The sequence below is a fragment of the Falco peregrinus genome, chromosome 6 (assembly GCF_023634155.1).
Source record: "Falco peregrinus isolate bFalPer1 chromosome 6, bFalPer1.pri, whole genome shotgun sequence".
NCBI lineage: Eukaryota > Metazoa > Chordata > Aves > Falconiformes > Falconidae > Falco > Falco peregrinus.
The window spans coordinates 66,576,944-66,601,529 of NC_073726.1; the positions used below are offsets into that span (position 1 = coordinate 66,576,944).

At 40.5% G+C, this 24,586-nt stretch overlaps 1 protein-coding gene across 1 annotated transcript in view; it reads left to right on the forward strand.

The window, feature by feature from the left end:
- The first annotated feature begins 6,106 nt into the window (after positions 1-6,106).
- FAM180A (family with sequence similarity 180 member A) overlaps positions 6,107-24,586 on the forward strand; it is an 85,391-nt gene continuing 66,911 nt past the window's right edge. The window contains exons 1-2 of the mRNA XM_055808878.1: positions 6,107-6,280; positions 20,776-20,881. Of these exons, the coding sequence (XP_055664853.1) occupies positions 20,869-20,881 (13 nt within the window). The 5' untranslated portion in view covers positions 6,107-6,280; positions 20,776-20,868. The remainder of the gene's footprint in view (positions 6,281-20,775; positions 20,882-24,586) is intronic.

A 24,586-nucleotide genomic window follows, 5' to 3' on the forward strand; every position in this document is an offset into this window, starting at 1 on the left:
CTCTGAGCCTGCATTTGAATTAAAGCTGTCCAGGTTTCCATTTTAGTCACATGAGAAAAAGAGTATTTTGGTAAAACTTTGTTCCTGCAGATGGTGTGGGGGTAAGAGCCTGCTCCTATTCTTTTGCTAGAAGTACACTTCTGTAGAATACTGCTGATAAACTGCCGTGACTATTCTTTTACCTCATGCAATTCCTCTCCCATAAATCCCATACAGATGTGTCAGAGTCCTTCATTCCAATGCAGCACGAGGCCTGTGTAGCGCAGATATCCAGACACCTTTCCTAAAAGATCTGAGTCCTATGCTTTCATGGATACATTGTCTTTCCATTCCGTACCGCTTGATAGTGAAAGTCTTTCCATTGATTCCCCAGATCTCTAATTGACTGGACTTGAGCTGTCTCAGAGACTTGTGCTGCTTCAATGACCAAAACCAGCCTCTCTGACTAGAAAACAGAACACATTTTTTTCTTCATTTTTGAGAGAGAGAGGTATGTGGGACTGCAAGTCTTCAAAGTCTGTGGTCTGTGGTCCAAGAGCTAAAAACAGTCACAAACTTCTCCACCATCTGGATGAAAAATTACAGCTCATCTTGCTACTGCTTCTTCTTCAGCAGTAAGAAAAAATAGTCACTTTTAATAGGGTTTATCTATTCAAATTTTTCTCTGCCTGTAACAGGGAAGAAGCTTAAAGGCCACAGCGGGATCACAGATTTAGTCTAGCTACCAGATTTACAGTCCTGGGAGATGTGCACATAACCAAGTGATGTATCACTTAAATATGTAAATAGGTTTTCCGTGGGGAGCTCTCAGACTATGCCTCAGAGGAAGACTTTTGCTTAAATACGCACAGAACAGCTTTGTTGTTGCAACTTTATGGAGCTTGTCCCTTCAGGCTGCTAGTCCCCAAAGCTGTGCAAGTCCTGGCCAGGCTCGTTGATGAGCTAGCAAATGTGTTCAGCTACAGACCTCTCTAACCCTGCCAGCACTCCTCTCCCAGCTCTGTTAGAGGGTGCTGCTGCACTTTACTAATAATAGAGCACTTACATTTTGTTGTGGAAGAGACATAGGACATCTGGGTTGTGCACAGTGAGGGTGATTCTCAAATGAATTTTTCATGGGACTAAATTACAATAATTCAGCTTTTGGCTTGCTTTGAAGTTACTGCAGTCATGCTATGACAGTTGTGGTTCTTTTTCTTACCAAAAATGCAATGCAAGTTGTCCCTTAAAATGGCAATTCTTGCATCTCTGCAGCAACCCTCTTCCTGACAGAGAACACTGGCATTGATTTGCCATTGTTTTTAATAACTTTTCCACTTATCCCTATTTCTTTAAAACAGGTATTTGGAGACCTTCTCTGCCAGCATCAAGAACTAGTTTTAAAGGTAGAATTAAAAATTTTTGATAAATTATTTTCAGAATAAATTATTTTCAGAAAATTTTAGAAGCAGATTCATCCCAAGAGATCTAGAGAAAACAGTCAGGAAAAACTAGTCTTGTATGGAACAAAAAAGAGGAGGAGATGGAGGCATAAGAACAGCAGACAAGATAGAAGCAGGAGGCAGGGAACAGAAGCTGGATGAAATCAGCATATAAAAGCTTATTTTAATGTACAGAAAACACCAAGTCCTAAAATACACTTTCCTGGCAACGACCACATTGTTAAGAAGTTTCCCTTTTGGGGCAGAAGGGGTGGACATGCTCAGTGGCATTATTCCAGCCTTATGCTTGAGATATCATTTCTTCTACGCCCATTTCAAGCAAGTGCTATTACAAGCCACACATAGGCGCACACAAAAAACAACCAAGAAAATAGAAACAGGCATTATTTCAGACAATGAAAACGGAGCAAGTTTTGCATGCAGATGGCCGCCTTTGAAACCTGGCTTGTTTTCACCACATGTCAGCATGGCTATGTATCTTTCTGAGTTACTGTGACAAGAGCTGAAAGTGGATGGATGGCTGTTTCACTGCAGATTTTGATAGCAATTTTCAAAGATTAGGACTGTTTTGGAAAGACAAGTTTTAGAGTCTACTTTCAGAAGGTTCTTGAGATTAGCAATTAACTTTAGCTACTCTGATATCTCTTTCAAAGATGATAGAGGTTGAAGGAAAATCGGTCATAAGAACCTGAATTTGGTTTCTTATTGCACTGTGTAGGGAGGGCTTTGTCAGAGGTTTCTCAGGGCCACCTTCATAGCATGAATTTCAACAAGAGAAAGGGCTGTGATCAAGGGAATAAACATACTCCTGAATGTGATACATCTGCATTGATGTAGCATGTGGCCTTGTGCTTTTGTTGAAAAGAAACGGGATCAGGAGGCAATAAAACAGGCAAATTGTCTTTGTGCTTATACCAATTATTTGCTTTTTAACTTTTTTTTTCTGACCTTTTGTTCCCCTTGTTGGCTGGCTAGTATCCTAGGTTTACCTTCTGATCTCAGCCATTAGTCTCCCTGTCCCAGTGGGAAGTCATTTCATACAGCCAACGTGGTAAATGTTGTGCAGCTGCTTTCACAGAAGAATTATAATGACTGCTGTTAGTATTAACCACTATGTTTTTTAATTAGTTTTGTAAAGCAATGTCTGAAGAAAGAAGAATCATATTGACATGACAAACTGCCATAGCTCTAGTGACACCTAGAGAGAGGGACTTAGCGCTGGCTGGGGTCTCTTATTTCATTTAAGAGTCCATTTCTCTTCCTTCTGACTTTCACTTCTGCTTTATACTAAATAAAATTATGCTTTCTGTCAAGCTAGGGTCACATCCACTGAATCCAATGGTAATTGAGGGAGTGAAACTATAAAAGGCGTGTTCCTTAAACACTGCTAAGAAGAGAAAAGTCAATGTGCCCACCAGCAGTGGATTTTCTTTCTCTTATGCTATTCACTAGTGGTAAAGGAACTTCCCCAGGCTTCACTCTTTTGCTAATTTGTGTTGTAAATCCTTTTGTAGATAGCTACAGAACACTATTTCCAGGAAAGCAAGATTGGTAGGAAGTGGCGGCATCTTTTACTAGCCTTGCTGATATATTCAGAAAAATCAAGTGTGCTGTCAAATTCTGAGACTCTGCAGGTCACTCCATGCTTGAAAATGTTTTGTATCATCTGCTCTGATGAATGATATTAGCTCTGCTCCAAGCCTCACTTTCTCTGGCCATCAAAGCTACAATACTGCTGCTATTAAAAAGCACACAGAAGATCATTCTTTCCCTCCAGGCTTCCGTAAGCCAGAAAATTGATTATTTTATGTACCTTAAGCTGGTGGGAGGGAAGAATCAATGTTTTCTGTATCAGTGGGCAACATTTTCTCTTCAACTGTTCCCTGCCATTGTCCTTTGATCACTCTGGCTGTACATCAGTTGTGGTATCTCAGCACTGGAGCTGGGTACTGAATCTTCCCACTCACTTCTGGATATAGCCCCCATGCAACCCACCATCAGCCCAACAGCTTATGTTCTGTTTAGACCAACAATTCATACACACCTTTCATAACTTCCAACTTTATAGACATACAAAATAGCTTTCCTTCCCCCAGCATCCATATGCTGAACTGACAGATTACACATATGCCCTTTTTTAAAGTTCTAATTCGTGAAGTTTCATTAAATTGAGAATGAACTGGAAATGAGAATTAAATCAGTTATCTAACAATTAAATCACTTATCTCTCTTAAGCAATGCTATGCTGTTATACAAACTGTTTTCTATGACTTTGACAAGTCATTTTAAGGCTGGGTTTACCCTAGGTAGTGCCTGGTTGTGAATCTGCGAATCCTTGACCTAAAATTCACTTTGCATTTATATAGAACTAAATGCCCAAATGGACTTTCAGAGGAATCTTTGTGCTTAACTTATTCAACTTTGATTGTATACCTTGCATGCTGAAGGGAAGCAGAAGACGTGAGAGAAAACAGAGGCCAGAGAAAGGCAGCAGTCTGGCCAGGATCAAACACAAGCATGGAATCATAGAATCATTTAGGTTGGAAAAGACCCTGAGATCACCAAGTCCAACCATTAACCCAGGGCTGCCAAGTCCACCACTAAACCATGTCCCCAAGACCACACATCTACACATTTTTTATACGCTTCCAGGCATGGTGATTCCACCACCTCCCTGGGCAGCCTGTTCCAGTGCTTGACAGCGCTTTCAGTGAAGAAATTTTTCCTGATATCCAATCTAAACCTCCCTGGTGCAACTTGAGGCCATTTTCTCTCCTCCTATCACTTACTGTTTAGGAGAAGAGAACTACCCCCTGCCTGTCTACAGCCTCCTTTGAGGTAGCTATAGAGAGCAATTAGGTCCCCCACGTGCCTTCTTTTCTTCAAGCTAAACAACCCCAGTTTCCTCAGATGCTCCTCATAACACTTGTGCTCCAGAGCCTTCAGCAGCTTCATTGCCCGTCTCTGGACACACTCCAGCACCTCAATGTCCCTGAACACAAGCATTCGAGGTGTGGTCTCACCAGTGCCGAGTACTGGTGACAATCACTTCCCTAGTCCTGCTGACCACACTAGTTCTGATACAAGCCAGGATGCTGTTGGCCTTCTTGGCCACCTGGGCACACTGCTGGCTCATGTTCAGCCATTCAGAAGGTGGGATCCAGGGCAGAACTGCACCGTCTCAGCTCCAGCCATGTACACCGGGGACTGGTTTTGAGCTGCCTCCCTCCCTCATATTTTTTAACAGCAGATTACCATGGCTTCCCAAGCTGGCTGCCTGTGCTTCTGCAGGGTGAGGGTATGTGAAAAAGTAAATACAGGATTGTGAGATTTTCTCACTATAAACTAGAAGAATAGAGTTTGTGCTTGAATTTATATTTATTCATGACAAATTTTCCACAATGATGTAATGTATTAAATGCAAATGTTTATAATAATACACTTCCATAGTTCCACTTAGACCAGGAAGATGAAGAATGTTTGACAAATCTGTTAGCTGGCTATGGCTGACATTTTTCTCTGAGGGTTACCACAGTGAGTTGTAATGTTCATTTAAATACCAGCAGCTAACCCATCTAAGACAGGCTGGCATCCTGACTTCACTGGCCTCCTGTTCACACCAAAATCAAATGGTGCACATAGGCCTTGCTATATTTGCACTTAACCTAGGTGCAGCTCTGCTGCTGGAAGAGAAGTGTGACACAGCTTAGAATGTTTTTGGCCAGTGCTATACCAAGCTGTACCAGCAAGCATAAAGATATAGCTTCTTGATATTTTGATCAGTAGGGCTATAGCTATGCCAGAGCAAAGAAATGGTACAAAAATTACACACAAGTACAAAGCTACCAAAGCCAATGTTTGCAATGTGGGACAAGTTTTATTGACTTTAACATATGTTAATTAACAACAGATGAGCCAGCAGATCTGCTAAATGTTTCATTTTTCTTTAGAGTAAGCAATTGAAAATCTCAGTGTTGGATATGTTCACATTTCTTGTGCTTCATTAGCTGCCCTGTGCATGGACCTTGTGAGTTTTGCTGTCTATCACAGTAACAGTAATGCAGGATGGCTTATTAAAAACATGAGTTTGCATGAGCAGAGACTATTTCTTGGCCTTTCTAAAGTTTAAACATTGAAGTCTTTTTTGCTGTGCTTATGCGTCCTGAAAGAAAAAGAATGTAACATCTGTGAACAAGGCATTCTTTTGCTGACCTTGTCTTCATCCCAAGTTGATGAGCTTTTTGACTGATTGGCCACCATACTTCCATGTTTAGATTTGACATCAAGTTAGGGCAGAGAAACAGCTCAGGTCAAGACCGTCTCCAGGCAGAGTCATCGGTTTTCAAGCTGTAAGATTTCAAAAGTTAAAATGGATTAATCTCTGAGTACTGCTTGGATGCCATTTTGTGGTAGCTTTATAAAAGGATGACTCAGAGCATGTAATTAATCTGTAAAGCATTTCAGAGTTTCGCAACAAATAGGACTTCACAAAAATGGTGAAATAATCTTATTTCCAAAACGGCAGAATGAGTTCAGCTGTAACTTTTCTGCCCGGGCTATAGCAACATGTTTATTTCTGTGCCCAGGGGAAAAAAAAAAACAAAACACCACCACCAATAAAGATGGATGAATTCCACTTCAAAGCAAGGAGAGAATTGTGAGATCCAAAAATATCTCTGTGTATATATAAAACGTTTATTATAGACTTATGTAGATAAATTTCCTCATGATTTCCAGGGAGAAGAGCTGGAAGATCTACTACCATAACCATTACTTAATGGGAGAAGACTACTGAAGTTCTGGCACAGTGAGCACAGAATTATCTACACTGCTTGAAGGTAAGTATCCATATTGCTCTCAAAGTCTAATTCATTGAATATAAGAATGTCAGGGCAGCATCAGAATAAAGATTAATTTAGGTAATTTGCTGTCCAGGGCCAGCAGCAGATGCTTAGAAATGAGCCCCAGTTTATGGTTTTATGATACAGCTTAAGCCAAGATAACAGCTCACTACTGCTAAGAGGGAAAGGTCCTGCTCCTTCTTCCAGCTTCTGCACCCCCGTGTCCTGGATTCATAAACCACAGCTTGCCTGCGCATTTCTGGTGCTGGTTCAGACACACAATAAGCCAATTCACTGAAATGGCAGAAAAGTCACTTAAGAAGAAGAGGTGCTTGCTTTTGTCTTCGGTGAGTTGAGCTCATTTGCCTTTAGCTCGGTTGGGTCGCAGAGCCAGACAGAGGGGTTGTGCACTTGGGGTCAGTGGATGTGGGAGGAAAGATCAGAGAAGTCTGGATAGGAGGAGGAATTAAGGAAAGAACTAAGAAGGGGAGGCAGTGGGGAGTGAGTCCTCCCGGTTGTGTCAACACTGAGACATTTATTTGGCTAAACCATCTATATTTGCCTGTTTGACACCTACTGGAAAATCATCTGGTATTCCCAGAGCAGCATTTACAGTGGGTGGAAGAGCTCTTTCCTGAATGGAAATAACTAACTTACAGTTTATTAAAAAGTCTGTACAGCTTTGTGGGGTTTGGGGATTTTTTTTCCACATGTACATTGCTTTACATTTATTGTCCTTGAGTGTCATTGGCCATTTTATGGCTTGGTCGTTCAATGTCATGCACCCTTCTGTGGCAGTTCACTGGCTCTGTGGGAGCCAGAGCTGTAAGTCACACTAGATCTTGGTATCCAGAAACTGCTGTATCATCTGAAAACTTTGCCATGTCACTTTTTAGCCTTTTTCATGTTCTTTTTTTATATGTTGAAGAACACAGATGCCAGTACTTGAACCTAGGAGGATCATGACAACTGCCTTTCCGCTGTGCAAACTGTATATAGTTCAGTGCTCCCTTTCCTACTTTTTGAGCAGTGACCAGTCCTTGAGGGAATCTTTCCTTCCAAACCAATAAGCACCATTGCCACCTTTTCTGAAGGTGACAGACTGACCACTTGAGCATTGTATCTGTCCACATGATTGATGACTTCCCTGAACAAAAGTCATGTTGATACATATATCTTATTTACTATTCATTCCCTTTGGCTGGGACTTTTTTCTGTGATTTTCACCAGAGACAGGGAGTCCTTGTTAAAGATCGGTGCCATACTACCACCTTCCATTCCTTTAGCACTTCATTGGTGCTAAGCTGTAGATCACACATCATGGCAGTTCCATAGCTGAATTGCTTTAAGCTCTTGAATAAATATCCTTTGATCTGTGTAGTTTTTCACTGTTTGGTTTCTCAATTTGTTCCAAGTCATCCAGTATTGATTATTAAGTTGAGGCAGGTTTTTTCTGATGAAGAATATCTCTGCTGTAGGAAATTCATGGATGTTTTTAGGGCCATTAGATGCTCCTGAAAATCTCCAAGGTTCTTTTGTAGCTTAGTAATATGTCCAATCACAACCATTAAATAAATAGTCATTGTGGTAGGCAAAAAACCCCTTGTGAATGCAGGGCAGGGGTTTTAAAGGCAGCAGATAATTGTGTGTGTGTGTGTGAATGTCCAAACACCCCAGCTGAAGGAAGATCTTGGAAGTGGGGGGAGATATAGAGGCAAATGTTAGGGGGTGCCCAGGAACCAACGTAAGGCTGCAGACTGACAACTGCAAGCAGCTGCTCAGCAGGAGCCAGCCTGACTTGCAGCCTGACCTTCCCAAGCCAGGAGGGATTTCCCATCTACAGAGAGAAGTCAAGACCTAGGGAAGATAGATAGCACTGGTCAGAGACTGTAACTGTGTGAAATAATTAGTTCCTTCTTAAACAGAAGCCAATATCCAGATCTACTATGGGTGGTTGTTTGCTCTTTCTCACCCATGACAGGCGTGAGTCAGTCCCACTGTATCTTTGCTTGTCTTTTCATCTACTCTGTAACAAGAAGTTGAAGCTTCTTTTTGTCCTTTATGTTCTGAGTCTTGACATGCACTTTGATCGTGTTTTCAACTGTTGCTTCTCAATTAATAAGAAATCTGCTATTAATTTAAGGAAGGGTTGTATGTTACTCTATTTACTCCATTCCCACAAATGGAAAATAAATGAAAAGCTTCATTGTTATTCATCTTGCCATAAAAGTTGAAGAGCTGCCAACAATGGACAGAGAATACAGCTATAAATGCAATCAGATCTGGCACTATTATTATTTAAGCTGAAAGTGATTCCCTGGGCTGAGTACATTTACTTTATCTTCATTTTAAATTCATGATGTTTTATTCTGTGCAGTTAATTCTCAACTTGTGAGCCAAACTTATATTTATTCTATTGCAAAACTAATCTTTAGAAAAATGGTACTGCTTTTTCCTGACTTGAAATATGTAACACAATATATATATAAGTTTAATATAATTACCTGTTTTTTTATTAAGATTTCACTTATTGGAATTATTATAAGAGATAGTTCATGATCTTTTTTACTCTGACCATTAGATTACCCACTTAATATTTTTTTTAAAGTGCCTCTGAAATTTGGACACTAAATGCTGATTTAGAAACACAACAATGCTACATGACATAGAAAAATGATGAAAGTTTACAGTTTCTGTTGCCTTTCAGCCTTTTTTCTGTAACTCAAAGCCCTGTTCTTGCACTTTGAACAGACAGGCAGTCTCTTGTTTTACCCAGTCCTGGAAGCAGGACAGGAACTGTTTCATTAGTAGCTCTAACCTCAGTCAGGTGCTATCAGTGGTCAGCTATTCAGCATGCCAAGGAAGGTAGGATGTGTTCCCTAGACAGCCACCTTGTACCCCAGAATCTTTCACTTTGAGCTGCTGTTCCCGAGGCTGATAGGCACCTGTCTTCTAAGATTAATGGTGGGTACCCAGAGTCATAGGCAGCCTCAGAGCATCAGTTGTTTTGTCCTGATAGAGCTAAACTGGAATGTCACTTTGATTTGTTAGTTCATTACCAGCATTTTGCTTGCTTTTTTCCTTGGAACATTTTTTGGGTTTGGTTCATACTGACTTACAGAAACTGCTTACTCACTTGTTTATCTCTTAGTTTTCTTCCAGTCAGGAACATAATGCATAGCAGCCAACATCACTGTAACAGTATCTGGGAATTAAATTTAGGCAAGTTCAGGACAGTGATAGCATACTGATTTTAATGCTGGGAATGACTGGTCATTGAAATATCTTATCTGTTGATTGGAGTGGATACCCTGTAAACTAGAAATATTCAAAGCAAGTATGCACAGATTTTTGGAAGGATGTACTTGCTTCGGCCTTAACAAAAATTGTTACAGAAGAGAGTGATGGTAAGGATCAGATTATATTACCACAGATTTTTCTTTTGGTCTTAAAACTCTATGAATTTTATTTCTTGGAGTGGAAATGTTTTCCTTTTAAATTATTTACCAGTTTACATTTTTATCATCTTTCTTCACATCTCCACTAACACAGTAAAAGAGTAAGTAAACAAAAGGTTTGGGATTTTTTTTCTGGAGGGCAGAAAAGATTGACACCGGTAAAGTCACAGTCAGCCTCCCCTCCTCTTTCACCTCCTATTAGTCACTGATGAGGACAGATACATTCCCTCTCCCCAAGCATGTGCTGAGCTCAGAATATTGCATGTCTCATAGCTATCTTTGGAGATAACTGTTGTATGCCTAAACGCGTGGTGAAAAGGCTGGATTTTTATTGTATTGGGTATTTTTTCTGGACAGCAGGATTGGTACAAAGGGTAGCAAACCAAACAAAATTAGTATGAACCTTAAGATGGAAATAACCTCATCCAGCAGACCAAACATCTTTGGTTTTCTTCAAGTCTCTTTCAGTGGTGGGCAGGGATGCTGAAGTCCAGGTAACAGCTTTAGGACTTTTAATATGCTTAGACAATTTTACTTCTGTGTCACTACTTTGAACCTATGTCTAGTTCAGTGATTCACCAAAGGAAATGCTAGTTTCAGTTCATTGCTTAGTAAAAACACATACCACCTCACACTACCAGCTATTGCAACTAGTTAGCACCCTTACCTTTGATCTCTCCAAACCTGCTCAACTCTTGCTGTTCCATGGAAAGCTTTGTTTTCATGCTGAGAAGTATGAACATCTTTATAAGGATTTACTTAACATCTTTATAAGGGTTTACTTAAATGAACAGGATACTGCTTCTGTACTTGTTCTGTGAGTGGTTTTGATACCATTAGATGTTTCCTTTTCCACCAATTTTATGTTTACAGTGGTCAGCTCTTTGCCTTCCAAGATTAAGACAGCTCCTGGAAGGCAGCACACAGCGTGGCAAATGCCACCTTGACATATTAGCCTGATTCTAGCTCAATCTAAGCTCATACCAAGATTTTCCAAAAAACTGTGGTTTTCACTGGTCAGTGTAATTTGAGTTACTAATTAAGGTTGCATCCCTAAGACGTTTTTGTTTCAACCAATTTTTCCTGGTCAGAATGCAAGATTTAATCAATAGGTGCAGTGTTAAAGAACATGCTGCCTCCCTTACCCTTTTGGCCCAGGAGACTAATCAAAAGATGTGTCACACTATACTTCTAGTGGCAATGAGTGATGAATGTTTTTTCACATACTGAATAAAAAATGAGGAGGTACCCATATGTGCACATTTTCACACAGGTGGTTTTCAACAGTCTGGATCTCTAACCAGCTGTTTTCTCTGTTCCATTCTTGTGGCTTTTGCAGCAAAATTGTTGTTCTGAAGATTAGAATTTTGATGAGGGAAAATGGGAAGTCCCTAAATCATTGTTTTCCTGCAAGCCTGCGTGGCTGGCTGGGAAGCATAAGATACACCTACTCAACAACTTAGTGTAAAGGGGCAGAACCAACCAATTTATTTTCCACTGACACCTGAAAACCTCTGATTTCTGTCCTTTTCCTGCCTGCCTTGTCTATACTTCTGCTTGCAGGGGTCATTGCAAACTAATTCTGACTGATTGCCAACAACTGTGCTATTAATTACTTTATTGGCCATCACAGATCCCACAGGATCCCACAGGTAACACTTTTGTTTGATTTTCCATGTCTTATTTATGTTTCTCCTTCTCCCTGCAATGAGAATCAACAACTTTCCCAATACAAGAGGTAAAATTTTAAAATAAAAATATATTTAATTGCAAGGGGAGGTTTGAGGGGAAAAAAAAAAAAGTCCAGTGCTCTCAGACATGCTTTGGTACTTTCTGAATTAGAACCTAAAGGATGGCATTTCTTCACCTATTGCCTCTACAAAACATCATAGTCAGAGGGTGGGATCATGGTGTCCCCTGAAATTGTGTGTTTTATATTGATCTCTGTCTTACATCTCCTAGAAAGCCAAATTTTATAGGCTTACACAGTTATGAAGTCAAGTATTATAGGCTTGTTATAGGGACAAGTTCATGAATTACAGAAGGCGTATGGTATAAAAGCAGATATAAAATGAGATCATAACTTTAAGGCATTCATTCATTTGAATGGATCTGAGGAAGTACAGTGTTGTCAGAGCTCACGCTGAACATGCCATCACTGTGTGACTGTGTGGTTAGCCACCTTAAGTTTGTCCCTATTTCTACTGTCTACATAGAAAAATCTTGTACCAGTGAGCCAACGCACCCTCCCCAGGAAGGCAGTGGGGCAGGGGGTGGCTACCTTCTGTGCTCCAGCTGGAAGCTAACTAGAAACCAGTTAGGAAGCAACAAGGACGTAATTCACCAACGACTTATGTCCCCCAGAAAGACAGAGAGCTTTTCACCCAATTAATAAGCACTGTATCTGTGTCTGTAGCACCTGCTTTCAGAAACACAAAGGCTAACTGCTCAAAAAGGGATTTTGCAAAGAGTATGTTTCTTGCCTGTATTTTGCTGCTGAGGGTGCTGTGTATCTGTGTTAATATTGATTGTAGATTTCTGCTTGAGATACAAGCCCCTTTCTAAAGCCTCTGTTCTCTAGAAGCATAGGGCAATTTTTTCATTTAAAGAATAGTTGAGATATTTTGCAAAGAAAACCTTTAACATAATAATAATAAAAAATCCCTCTCTACATTTATCAGTAAGTAGCTGAAACTAGTAAGTCAGAGTACCACCCACCCTCTTCTGGTACTCTCTAAGGCAAACTCCTTCCCAAACAAGAAAAAAGGACCTTTGAGGAACCCAGCAGAGCCTCCTGGTATCTCCATGCCTGGCTGAAATAAAGTTAAAATTTTCCAGAAGTGATAAAAGGGAAATGAAATTACATTTCCTGAGAATGACTAGGATATCTTAACAAGACTGCTTAGAGTGAAAGATGGTGATAAAGCTTCTGGCAAAATGTATTGCTAAAAATGTTGCTAAGGGTATAGTAAAACATAAGAATAATTTGTCTGATTGTTGTGGCATGCCCATTACCTGTAGTTTTTAATAATCAGTTAGATAAACATCTGTCAACATTGCAGTAGCACAGTAGATCCCGCCTTGGGGCAGATGAATAAGCTAGTTACTTAGACCAAGGTCCCTTACAGCCCTAATTTTCGATGATTGCACACCATCTCAGGGAAGATGGCTGCTGTACTTGTCACCCACGCTACGAACAATCGAGGTACTTGGCGCTGTTCTGTGTGTCTGATGCCTTGTTATGTCCCTACGTAATAAATGGAGCAGTGAGGAGGTGAATACTGGTTTTGCCTTGCTAGTTGTAGTGGCAAGAACAGGAAGACTTTAGAGACAAAGCTTTCCTCTGTATTTGTCTTGGGTTTACCCTAAACGTCTGGGAAAGGATAGTGAGGTACCTTGCCTGATGTGCTTGTATTTCCTGCTGATGTAAGTGAACCATGCAACCACCACAGCCTTCTATGCTGGCTCCTTTTCTGCCTTAGAGACAACTCACTGAAACCAGTCATTTGCTAGAACAGAAAAATGAGGAAATGATTGAGCTTTGAAGTCTTTACCTGCTCTGCTTTCCTCTTGTTTTGCCATTCTACTAACTGCACACAGAGCTCTGTGTGGGAGAGTCCATACCACCCACAAAACACAGCAGGAAACTATATTGATAGCATTGCTGAGGTAGTATCGCTAGGGGTATGAGGACCAGTGGAGGTGTGGAGTCAACAACAAATGGGTGATGGACAGGGCAGGCTTTCTCTTTAAATCTTATTTTACTAGGAGCTTTAGCAAATATTGAACTTTAAATATGAAATATCTCATTGAAAACAAGGTAGAATCTGAAATGGGACCTTTGTCCACATAGCTATTTATGTAAGAAGGCTTTCCAGAGAGTGCAAGTGAGTTACTGCATGCAGTAAAACAGATGAGCTGGTAGCTTCTGGCTCCCAGAGGGGAATAACTTACTATCACTGCATGAGTCATGGAGACAGGCAGCTACAAATACTCTTGTTAGCTCAGAGGAATAAAGTTCTGTTCTCGGAGATCAGCATTCCCATCAGGCCACCACCCTGCCGTATCTTGTACACATTCTTAGTTCAAAGAAGATAAATAGGTCATTTGGGAACAATGGACTCCAAAGAACTGCAAAATAGCAGTAAAGGGCATGCACTGTCACACTACTGATTTTTTTCATTACTTTCAAAGATACTGTTCAAAGGTTTGGGTTTAGATGCAATGCTATGTCTAATTCAAAGTAGAAATACTGAGGTAATGTAATAGCAACCAAGTGAAGGGTTGTGCCCTTTCAGACAGCTGAATGTGGAGAGCCATTCAGGAGAATAATTGCTTGCTCTTTTTCTCTTGTTCTCTGAAAGGAAGTCCTTCTAACTCCTCATGGAGGGTAGAGAGAAGGAAGAGGCCCATAATAAATACTTAAGAGTTTATTCTCTGAGGTTTGGTCTGGTTTGCTGTAAGTAAAAATGTACAAATAACTAACAGGTTACAACAGTAGCTTGAACTAGGTGTTGGCTTCCTCTTTTCAAGTTTCTCTTTTTCCTTGGTTGTTCACATTACAGACAGGAAATAACTCCTCTTTCAAGAAAAGGAGAATCCTGCCTCTTTTTTTTCAATTCCTCTGTTCTTCTGGGGCAATGAACTTGCTCTTCAATCACACTCAATACCTAACAAACGTAAAGTACAGTAACATAACAGAAACAGTCTTGTGCTGTGCAATTTACTATGTAATCCCTTGAGTACCATGCAGAATATTTCAGATAGGCTGGCTTCCATTCCCACTCTTCCCGTATATCACATTTGCCCTAGAAATGTTGTTTTGAGATTTACTTTCTATTACTATTATACCCCTGATTATGAGAAATGAGCTTGATTTTTACAGACTTAATATTGTTGATATTTTTTTCGTTGTTTTTATAAACCTTATTTCTTTAAGGGATTTATCTGACTTTTCACACTCCTCAAAAAATGTGTGGCACCTTCCTGAATGAAATAACCAGGGCTTCTGTCCCTGATAACAGCAAAATAAAACTAAATAAAACAAGGCCTAGACTTCTAGCTGTCCTTAGTGAAAGCTTTCTCTATACTATTTCCGTGTGCTATTCATGGAAGGTAGTAGAGAAGTGGTAGTCAAAAAGCACGGCATCCTTTAGAATCCTTGACTGTTGTTAAATTCCAGGGAAGAGTTTCTCCTTTCTCTGGACAAATAAGCTTCCAATCTCATCAACATTTATTTGTCTTTGCTGAACTGGCTGTAAGAAGAGGTGGATTTTCAACACTTACCTCAGCCTGAGCCAGGCAAAGGTTACCATCTCTTTGAAATACCTTCTGACAGTCATGAATTCTAATTAGGCACAGATGATTTTTCATTCACTGAAGACTTGAACCAAAAAGCAAGAGGTGACAAAGCTCAATCTTGCTAATCTCCTTTCCTCACATTGTAAACTTAATCAGAAATTGCTGACACTGACCTTTCTTTCCGTGACATCAGGAAAAGGATGGTCCTACTGAACTCATCCTTTGCAGCCTGATGAGGAGGCCTACGCTTTCAGTAAAGTGTAGGATGCAGCTAAGGACATGCATTCCCTCTAATGGTCAAATACAGGTGACCCTGTTGACATCATTTGTGAAGCCATCAAAGTGTTGAAGTAGAAACAAAGTGATCATTACACCTGTGCAGCTCTTTCCCTGCACCTCAGGGAAAAGGGAAAAAAAATCTTTAAAAATTATTACAGAATGAAATTATATTCTGAACATTCTGGGACTTTATCTTCTTAGGTACTTTTTCAAGCCTGTATGGAATACGTGCATTTTTACATATGAACTAACACTGAGTTTGGCCCAGTTCTGTGTGATGTGGTGATTCAAAAAAAGCAGTGTACATAAACATGTCACATGTTAGCAATATAAAACCCCTGCTGACCTGCAACCAGGAACTGCCGGTGATGGAAGAAAACTCTTGTGACATGTGTCTTGCAAAATGTTATAATGTAAGCTTATAAGTGGAATTAGCCTGACTTTGAAAAACTTAATTAGTTTTAATAAAACCTGGTATTCTGAGGTCCTTCTTTATTCATAACAGACTCACTCTCAGATAAAGATATCTTGTTCCCTTCTCTGGGATGTCTGGCAGCTACCTAAAAGACCAGAAGACCTCACAATTAGGGAAGGAACAAGGTAGGAGAGAGGGCTGAAACAGGCTTTGAAATAAATTTGCATTCAAGAGGAAGCAAAATGCCCCTGAAAGATGGAAATGAAGACACTGGGATAACTTCTCACTCTTTAAGGTGGTAACCTGGAGAAATAGTATTTATGCATAGGAATTCTATGTGAGTCTAGCATAGCTGCTCTCCCCCTGCTCCCCCTCCCCAAAAGACATAAAAGCAAGCTAAGTCAGGAGATTGAGCTATATTCTGAGTATGAGCATTAACGGGTTTTTCTCCTTTAGATGTGTCTTCAGCTTTGTATATAAGAACATTGAGAGTCTGACTTCATAGTGACAGCAAATCTGAATAAAGACTTGTTGCATGGGAAAAGTTTTTTTTTGAGAAGCTTAGCAAGCCAAGACATTTTTTATTATTATTCCAGCAATTGGAGAGCATTGCCCATTAAACTCCAACTTGTTTTGGTAGCTGTTGTTGCCAGGATTCAGGAAAAATCTTCCTGAGAAATACTACTTGTAACTCTTCCATCTATGAGCAACAGAAACAAGGCTACCAATGGCTCAGGAGTAATCCTTACTGACACATCACGTTTCTATCAGGTCCAGACATCTTATGTGGGGTTTCATTTATGTTGTTTACAGCATAGACGCTTATGTCTGGGCTCTCTATCTAACCTCCCTGTGAGGTTGAGAGAGAAAAAGACACTAATTCACTTAAACTTCAGGGGACTTTTAAGAAGAACAAGACTATTTACCCACTAAAACTGCCAGTTTCTGACCAGCAAATATAAAAAGAGTCTAGGGTGACTACCTGGCAGGCACCTAGACCTAAGCAAAATTAATCCCACCCTTCACTTTAGCAGCTGTTGCATAATGTAATAGATCACAGACATAGGAATAACCAGATCATGTCCCCCATATGCTTCCAAATACGCCTGTGTGGCAAAACAGTGAAAATATTATTCCATTGTTCCAGTATCTCTTCATGTTTGTGCCAAAAAAGTCCCCATCTGCTGATGCAGCCGTGAAGCACCTTGCTTGCTGCTGCAGAGGAGGAAGTGAACAGTTGCTGGATGTTTGTTGGCTCCTGTATTCTTTCTTTGTGGCAGCAAACCAAATGGAGCACAGAAACCCAACAGGCTTTTTTGGCTTGTGGTCAAACTATGAAATGGTCCTATAAACTGGGCTATAGCCAAGTCATCTTCTCGTGTCAGGTGTCCAGGGAAGAAATCAGTCAGACCTGTAATTTGTTTTGTCTTACCTATTCCTACTCTCAAAGACAGGCATTTTTCTTTTGTCACCTTTCCTGCCCTGCTAGTGTGTTTTTTCCCCCATATTAGAGTGTATATATACATATGTGTGTGTGTATTATCTATCTGTCCTTTCTCAAACATAGCAATCTGAGTATTATTAGCATAGAAATGACATCAAGAAGTATATGAAAAAGCTATTTCCTTTACCCTCTCCTTGCAATTATGGTTTAACTGCTTCAATAAACAACAAAATCATTCCTTACACACATCATTACCATTGAAAAGATTAAAATGGTCTGGCTATCAGAAAGAAAGAAAAAAACCAAACCCCACACAGAGCAGCAGCTTCTGCATGCAGGCATTCAATCCAAATTCCAGCACGCAGCCCCTCCTTGCTAAGAAATGTCTCAGGATGCTGCTTCCCTCCCTCTGCCCAAGCAGCCCTGGAGGTGCTGAAGAAAGAGGACAGAAAGGAAAAAAAGAAGTAATTAAAAAAGAAACAAACAAACAGCACTGAAAAACTCTCTACCTGCAACCTGTCTGAAGCTCAGGAAAATCAAGCTGTTTCTAATCTGATTTCTAAAACAAGGGAAGAAGCTGGGAAGGGCCAGTACTTCAGTGCCTGAGCCATTTTTCAGTTCAGCCGTCCCTATGTTATTGCACATAAGAATGTGTTATGATTTGCGGTGGGGAGTGCTAGTTTATTTTCCCAAAGAATGTGTTGGACAGCTTCATTACACAGACAATAGATTAATATAGCTGGTGCCTACCTTTTGTGAGTTTTAAAAGCAAGTTTTAAGAGCAGTCTATTGCTTCCTGTACATTTGATGAAAATACATTTAGACTGTTTTCTCTAAACATAGGTTTATTTATTAGATTCTATGTCCTAATTATAACATTTCACTGCACATAAAATTGAACTCAGAAAAGAGCTATTACCCCTAGATTGTTCGGTGCTTGGTACAGCAGGGTCACTTTCCTGATTGAGGCCTCACTGCTCGATTGTAATGCAAATTATGTTAGAATAAGAATAGGAAAAGTGTTTCTCATTGATTATGAAGTTTAAGCTATTTTATAAGCCATATATGATAGTTTGCATCATGTCTTATGCAGCTATACACAGACCAATTGCAATAGTACCTTTCTTATGCATAATGCTATACATGAGGCACACTGTTTTTCTTGAGGCTGTGGTGTCTTTGTGTGTACATCTACATCACATTATAGACACTCATTTGCTAAAATAACCCCAGACATCCAGAGCTATGTCCTTGGCAATCTTATGTTACTGCTGAAAGCTCTGTGTCTCTTCTGGCAATCTTTGATTTTGCTCTGTGAGTTCCTAGCTTGCAGGGGGATTGCTGGCTGGCTGCAAAGTAGCTCCACCAGCACTAACAGAACACTCAGGCTGCACATGAAGGACTCTTCAGACCTGCACATCTGAGCTTTGCTGGCACAAGTCAAAGCCACACAGGCCCCAGTTGTTGGGGACTCGCTGCTGATTCTCACAATCTGTCTGCCTCTTTTTCTCTTCTTTTTTTTCTTTTTTTTTTTTTTTTTAAAGCAGCAAGATAGTGCAATGAGTTGGAAAATTTCCCCTGACCTCATTCGGATATCAAGGCCAGCCTTCATATCCGCAGGCAACTGACAAGTATGTGGGCTGAACATGCTGCTTAACACAATTTGTCTTCATGAGAACACTTGACTTGTCAAAAGCAAAGACTTGCAAGAAACTCTTTGTGCCCACTACAATTCCATCACTAGACTGGCCCTATTAAGTACATTATTAAAAAAATTATGTTGCCTCCCATTAATGCACACTGTGTTCACAACTTGTGTCTGTCCTATATTCTTGTCCCAGTGTAGTCACAAAACCTGCAACGTTAGGAAACCCAACTATTAATGTGTTAGGCTAGGCTAGGTTGACTTGGAGGTTTGAGGGCTTATTTTTCAGCCCGTTGATAACTTGACACCTTTTTCTGTATTTAGAATGGTTTTGGGAAATGAAGATGAGCCACAAAGCTGAAGTTGGAAGCTTGGTTTCTCTGCTTAACCATCATGGCCAGATTTGTTTACTTTCCTGTGATTGCAGAGTCTCTTATTATTATGGCTGTACGTCAGAAAGGATTTGATTTAAATTTTATATCCCAGGTTATAAAGGGATTAATTTAGAGACAATAACTGCACAAAGCCATGTTTCCGTCACTCTGCACATGCAATTTTGTCAGACTGGTGTAAGAAACAGGCACAAAAACTGAATCATTCAGAATTTAAGGTGATTGTTCATCACCAAAGTGGTGATAAAACACCACTGATTATGAGGTTCAATATTTGTGCTTCCAGAGAAGGTAAAAATATTTTCCAAGAAGCTATTTCTGCGGCAATGATACATTTTCCCTCAATAATATATTGAATAATACTTCCATACAGTTGTTTGTGTTAAAGTTGTTTAAATGTCTTAACCTTGTATTTCTATATAAAATTGTGTTAACTTTTTAAATACAGTTTACAATGTGAATTTCCTGGGTCTGAGGAGAACTACAACAATAGTACAATGATTTATTTCTAAGCTTTTGGGTGCCAGCCCACACATTCGGTTCTAAATGAAATGTTCTTCCTTTAGTTTTTTTGATATAAAATGTTCACATTTGAACACTTTAAAGAGCCTGGCAAGATGCATTTTATGTCTTAAATATGACAGACACCTGTCAGCATTTCTAAGGATTTGCCGATACTTCCATTAGTTTCTAAATCTTCTTTCAAACTCCCTTCTAAGAGCAGAAGCCCCTGGGTTGTGCAAAGTCAATGGTACATGGTGGCCAGTGAAAGGGAGTTCCCAGCATCATCCCACCATGTGAGGAGCTCAAGGCAGCCAGTGGTGGAGGTGCTGTGCGATTTGCAGTCGCTTTCCTGTCTGAGTAGGCTTTGTGGTGGGGTGTGATAACACAGTCATTTCAGGAGTAGCTGCGGAGGTGTAAGAAGTGACCCCATCTGTGCTCCTTAGCCTCTCAACATGAAGTTTCCTCCTCCTTCACAAATAAGGTCTGCAAATGTCTCTAATCCAATTCACTGCAAAGTCACCTGGGTTATGATTTGCCCTTACTAGTAACCTACCTGCTATTACACTGAAATGAAACAGAAGCCCTTGTGTGATCCTTCACAGCATCTTATAATCTCCAGCCTGGTAATGTCTTAGACCATTCTGTCTAGACCCAGATAAACTTAATTAAGTGAGAGTACACTGTGTAAACGAGGTCAAAAGAGCACATATGCCTCGGAACCCTGTGCTTTAAAAACTCCACTCTTCCTACCGTAGCTCTGACAGTTCTACCTTATGCAACCAAATACCAGTTACATGAAAGATTGTGATAACCTTGCAAAAGCTGACAGAGCTCTGAGATGAGCTTTTGTAGTAGTAACAATGAGCAACACTGACAATGAACACCACTTTCTTTCCATTAAGGAAAAAAGAACAGTTCAGCCTGGACAGCTTTGGAAAGAAAAGCATCCATTGTGCCTAGCTTAGAGCAATAAAGGTGCTTATGAGCTTTCTCTGTCCTGGCCTAGGAGACACAGGCATCAAAGAAGTTAACTTCTCTCCCATTTTTTTCTTAGTGCCTCGCTGGTTTGGCTCCATCCGGAAGACAGAGGGGAGACAAGATCACAAGTGTGTTCACATGGTCTCGCCAGTCACTATGTAACACAGTAATGCCCTGTACAGGTAGGATGAATTTTTGCTATGGAGAAATCCCAGTTTAGCAACATAGCAGCAACTGATTCACTACTAAATACTTTGTTGTAGTTTTACCTTCAGCCTCTGCAAGAGCCGAGGACAGGGCAGGGAGTATCTGAAGATGATGTCGTTAGCATGCCTAACACCTGGAGTGGGTGCCTATCACCTGGAAATTTTTCTGTTTGATTCTATGGACTTTGAGCAAAAGCTTTTAAGCTTCTCCCAAGACCTAATCAGTTCTCAGCCCACAGCAGCAATACTTATCTTTAGTCAAAACCACTGCTGTGCTCTGCCATGAAGACTCAGAGACACCAGCAACCACAATAAAAAATATTCCCTTAGAAGGTCAGATTGCTTAGACTTGGCATCCTCAAATGTTAATGTAACACTGCTACAAAGCAAAGCTTATGTATAACCAGTTAATGGCAGAAGAAAATAGTTGGGGAATGTGCCTTCTTTCTCTCCCTCACACTTAAATGGACAAAACAACCCCCAAAACAGGGACAGATATAAGCAGCCTCCTGAGAGTGAGACAAACAAAAATCACAGCTATACCCAAGGTCTTCTTAAGAAATAGGTTCTTGCACTCATACATGGCTTTAAAATCAACTGCTTCTGCTGTGACAATTGGTGACTGACCAGCAGCCCTGAGTTGCATGGTACAGGCTTGCAGTTGGTTCGGGACAGTGACTGGAACTACTGTGCCTTAACGAAGATGGCGGTGGTTCGCAGAGTTACTTGGTCTCTCTCCAGTCTTCTGTGTAACACTCTGGACTACCATACCCAATCTTTCTCAGCACCTTCCTCCAAAACGCTGTGGCCCCAGCCCCAGCAACTGCATCTCTGTGAGTGCAAATGTTCTTTCTCATCTTGCTTTCTGTCCCCAGGTTCCTCCCTCTGAAGATCCAGCAACATTGAATCTGACCTTCCCCACATGTTTCCTCTTCCCATTGGTCCCAGATAAGCAATTTGTTTCTGGGAAGCTGGAACTTTCAGGATGGAGACAGGAGTGAGCAAAGGCAAAGGCAAGTTGGAAGCTTCCTGAAGCTTCTCACCTTCCTGCTCTCCAATGCCCAGGATGCATCTTGAGCTGCTCTTCCTTTACATCTCATGTGCTTACTTGCTGACTTTACCATATTGATCCAGTCATCCAGTCCTCTAATCAAACACTTCCAATCTCTTTAAAGGTAAACTCTGCCAGGAAGCTGTCTCCCTCCAGATTTCCCTCCACTAATGTCTGTAAGATAGGTTTTTCCTGCCTTTATGCTGTCCCACTCCTCTGACATGCATCTTGTTGGACACTGGGCCTTGCTACAAACATGAGGTGATAAGGAAAAATGATGAAAGAAGCATTAAAATAATAGTTTGAACTCCTCCTTAAAACAGTTTGGCATGCAAAGGCCTCCCATTGCATAACTATGTCACAAGATAAATTCTGCAGAAATCCACTCAAGCTGCAACCCAGCAAAACAACCCAGGGCAGTGCAGCACAGGCTATAGAGGGAACTGTTACGGCACACACAGAGCTGTCTATGGATTTCTTTGCAGCTGCTTACTCTATCAGACTGGTTTTGTCTACCCCAGAGCAGGATGACTGGACTGAAATGTGTGACTGAGATATGAATTACCTTATGTAGCATACCCTGACTATTCTTCAATGAGCAGGCACTCTACATAATAGCAAGATACCACTGTAGTGTGAAAATACACTCATGGTCTTCACCCTGTGTAGAAGAGGGAGTTTCCTTAACCAGGCCTTGGAAATGGAAAATGCAATAAGGCCCTTTCACCCTCCCGAAAGAAAGAAAGAGAGAAAGAGAGAAAGAAAGAAAGAAAGAGAGAAAGAGAGAGAGAGAGTTGTGATTGTGTATTTTTCCTTTTAATTTAAGCCCATATTTTAAAGTTACCATAATGACTTGGGTACGCTGGGCTCTGTCTGCTAATTGTTTTCAATTCTACTGTGTTTAAGTAACTGTACATTGATTCGTGGCTCAGCTGTGTGTACCTTTATTAGCAGGCTCACTGGATCTGTGGCACGATTCATACTTACATCAGCCTATTGACAATTTTCTTTGTGTTTCTCAGTGCCGCTAGCTTCATCTTTAGTTAATATTGGTCCAGTAATCATTGCTGCAGTTCAAAGTCCTATGTTCTTTTTCTCTTCTGACAGTCAATCTGTCACTCATTTTTTAGGCAGACCAGTAGCAGAGGTTAGAATCAAGTTATTTTTAATGCTCACTGACAGAGCCAGGTTGGATCCTATCTCCTTTCAAAAGTGGAAGTATAAAAGTTATACAGTGAAACACTCTAGAAACAGACAGAAAAAAGTCTTACTTTGCCTTTGTAGCCCTGGTTGTGTGATATCTTCTCTCTTTCCAGCAGACTCATAACCTAACTAAGTACCCACAAATTCTCAGCTCTGTGGCATAGGAACTTGTTCTGCTACACCAGCTGAGCTGATGCTATTCATTCTCATTTGTGGCTTTGTAGGGAGATGCTCTCAGCAAGTCAGAAGCCCTTATCTTTGTGAATAGCAACACCTCAGATAACTCACATTTGATTGTCCTACTGTCATTTTCTGCAGGTCCTCAGCCCAACTTCTGCCTGTGCTTGTACTTTGTTGGCAGTTCACTAGTCCGTCTGCACCAGTACAGAGCTGTGTTTTACAGTAAGACCAGGCTGAAGAGCTTTGTGTAACCATTTCAGAGCGCTCTTAAGTAATTTCAAATCATATCAAATGATGAAAAATAATTTCAACCTATGTCAGACTTTTTTAGTGTTGGCTTTCTGCAGGTAGACTACATAGCAAATTTTCCTGTAGAAATATTTCTAGTCTCAATGCATTTTATGCACATTTACTCAATTTTCAGCAGGGACAAAAAGATATATTTTTCCTATGAGATACTTAACGTGGTAACTGATGTAAACAAAATCTTTGCAAAGTCAGTTCTGTCTCCGGGTGCTATTTGAGTTAGTAACAAACATTGATACTTGGTAGGGGAAGACATAGTTTAAACCCGCCTATGAATTTCTACAGTAATTATAAATTGACTTGTCTTCACCTCAACTTTTATCTCAAGTTACTTCCTACAGTCCAGATAAAAGGTTGTTTGGGTTTTATTTTCTTCTCTTTCCTCCTGAAAAGAAGACCTTATATTCCCCTTCTGGAGTTGTCTGAGGGCATGCAGGAGGTCAACAGCAAAGTTAGAGATTATTCTTCTTGATTTCTTCTGGAGTATCCACCAGATTCACTCAAAACCTACCACAACAGGCAGCTCTGCCTTTAAAGAGATCTTAATGTAATCTGCTGGCATTCAGCAAAATGTCCTGTTAGCCTACACACTCTGAAGATGGTGAGTGTTGAATTCTTAAAATGCAGGTTTTTTTACCTAAATTGACATTAATGAGAAAATACGTATACTGACTGAGCATCCAGGAGCGCCTAGCAGGATTTGGTGCATGTTTGTTACCTGCTGTAACAATAAGTAAGGGGTACAATTCAGTTGCCTACACGTGTCCATTGCCATTTAAGGTTCCATAGGATGCTTCACTTGGCCTCCAGTAACCTGTCCGTAAAGGCACAGGTTTATGCTCCCGTGCCATATGTGCCACCCTTTGGAGGATGTCCCCACTACCCTAGAGCATCGAAAGCCTGTCTAGTCCCAGTGTCCAGATTTGCAATAAGCTTTCTGG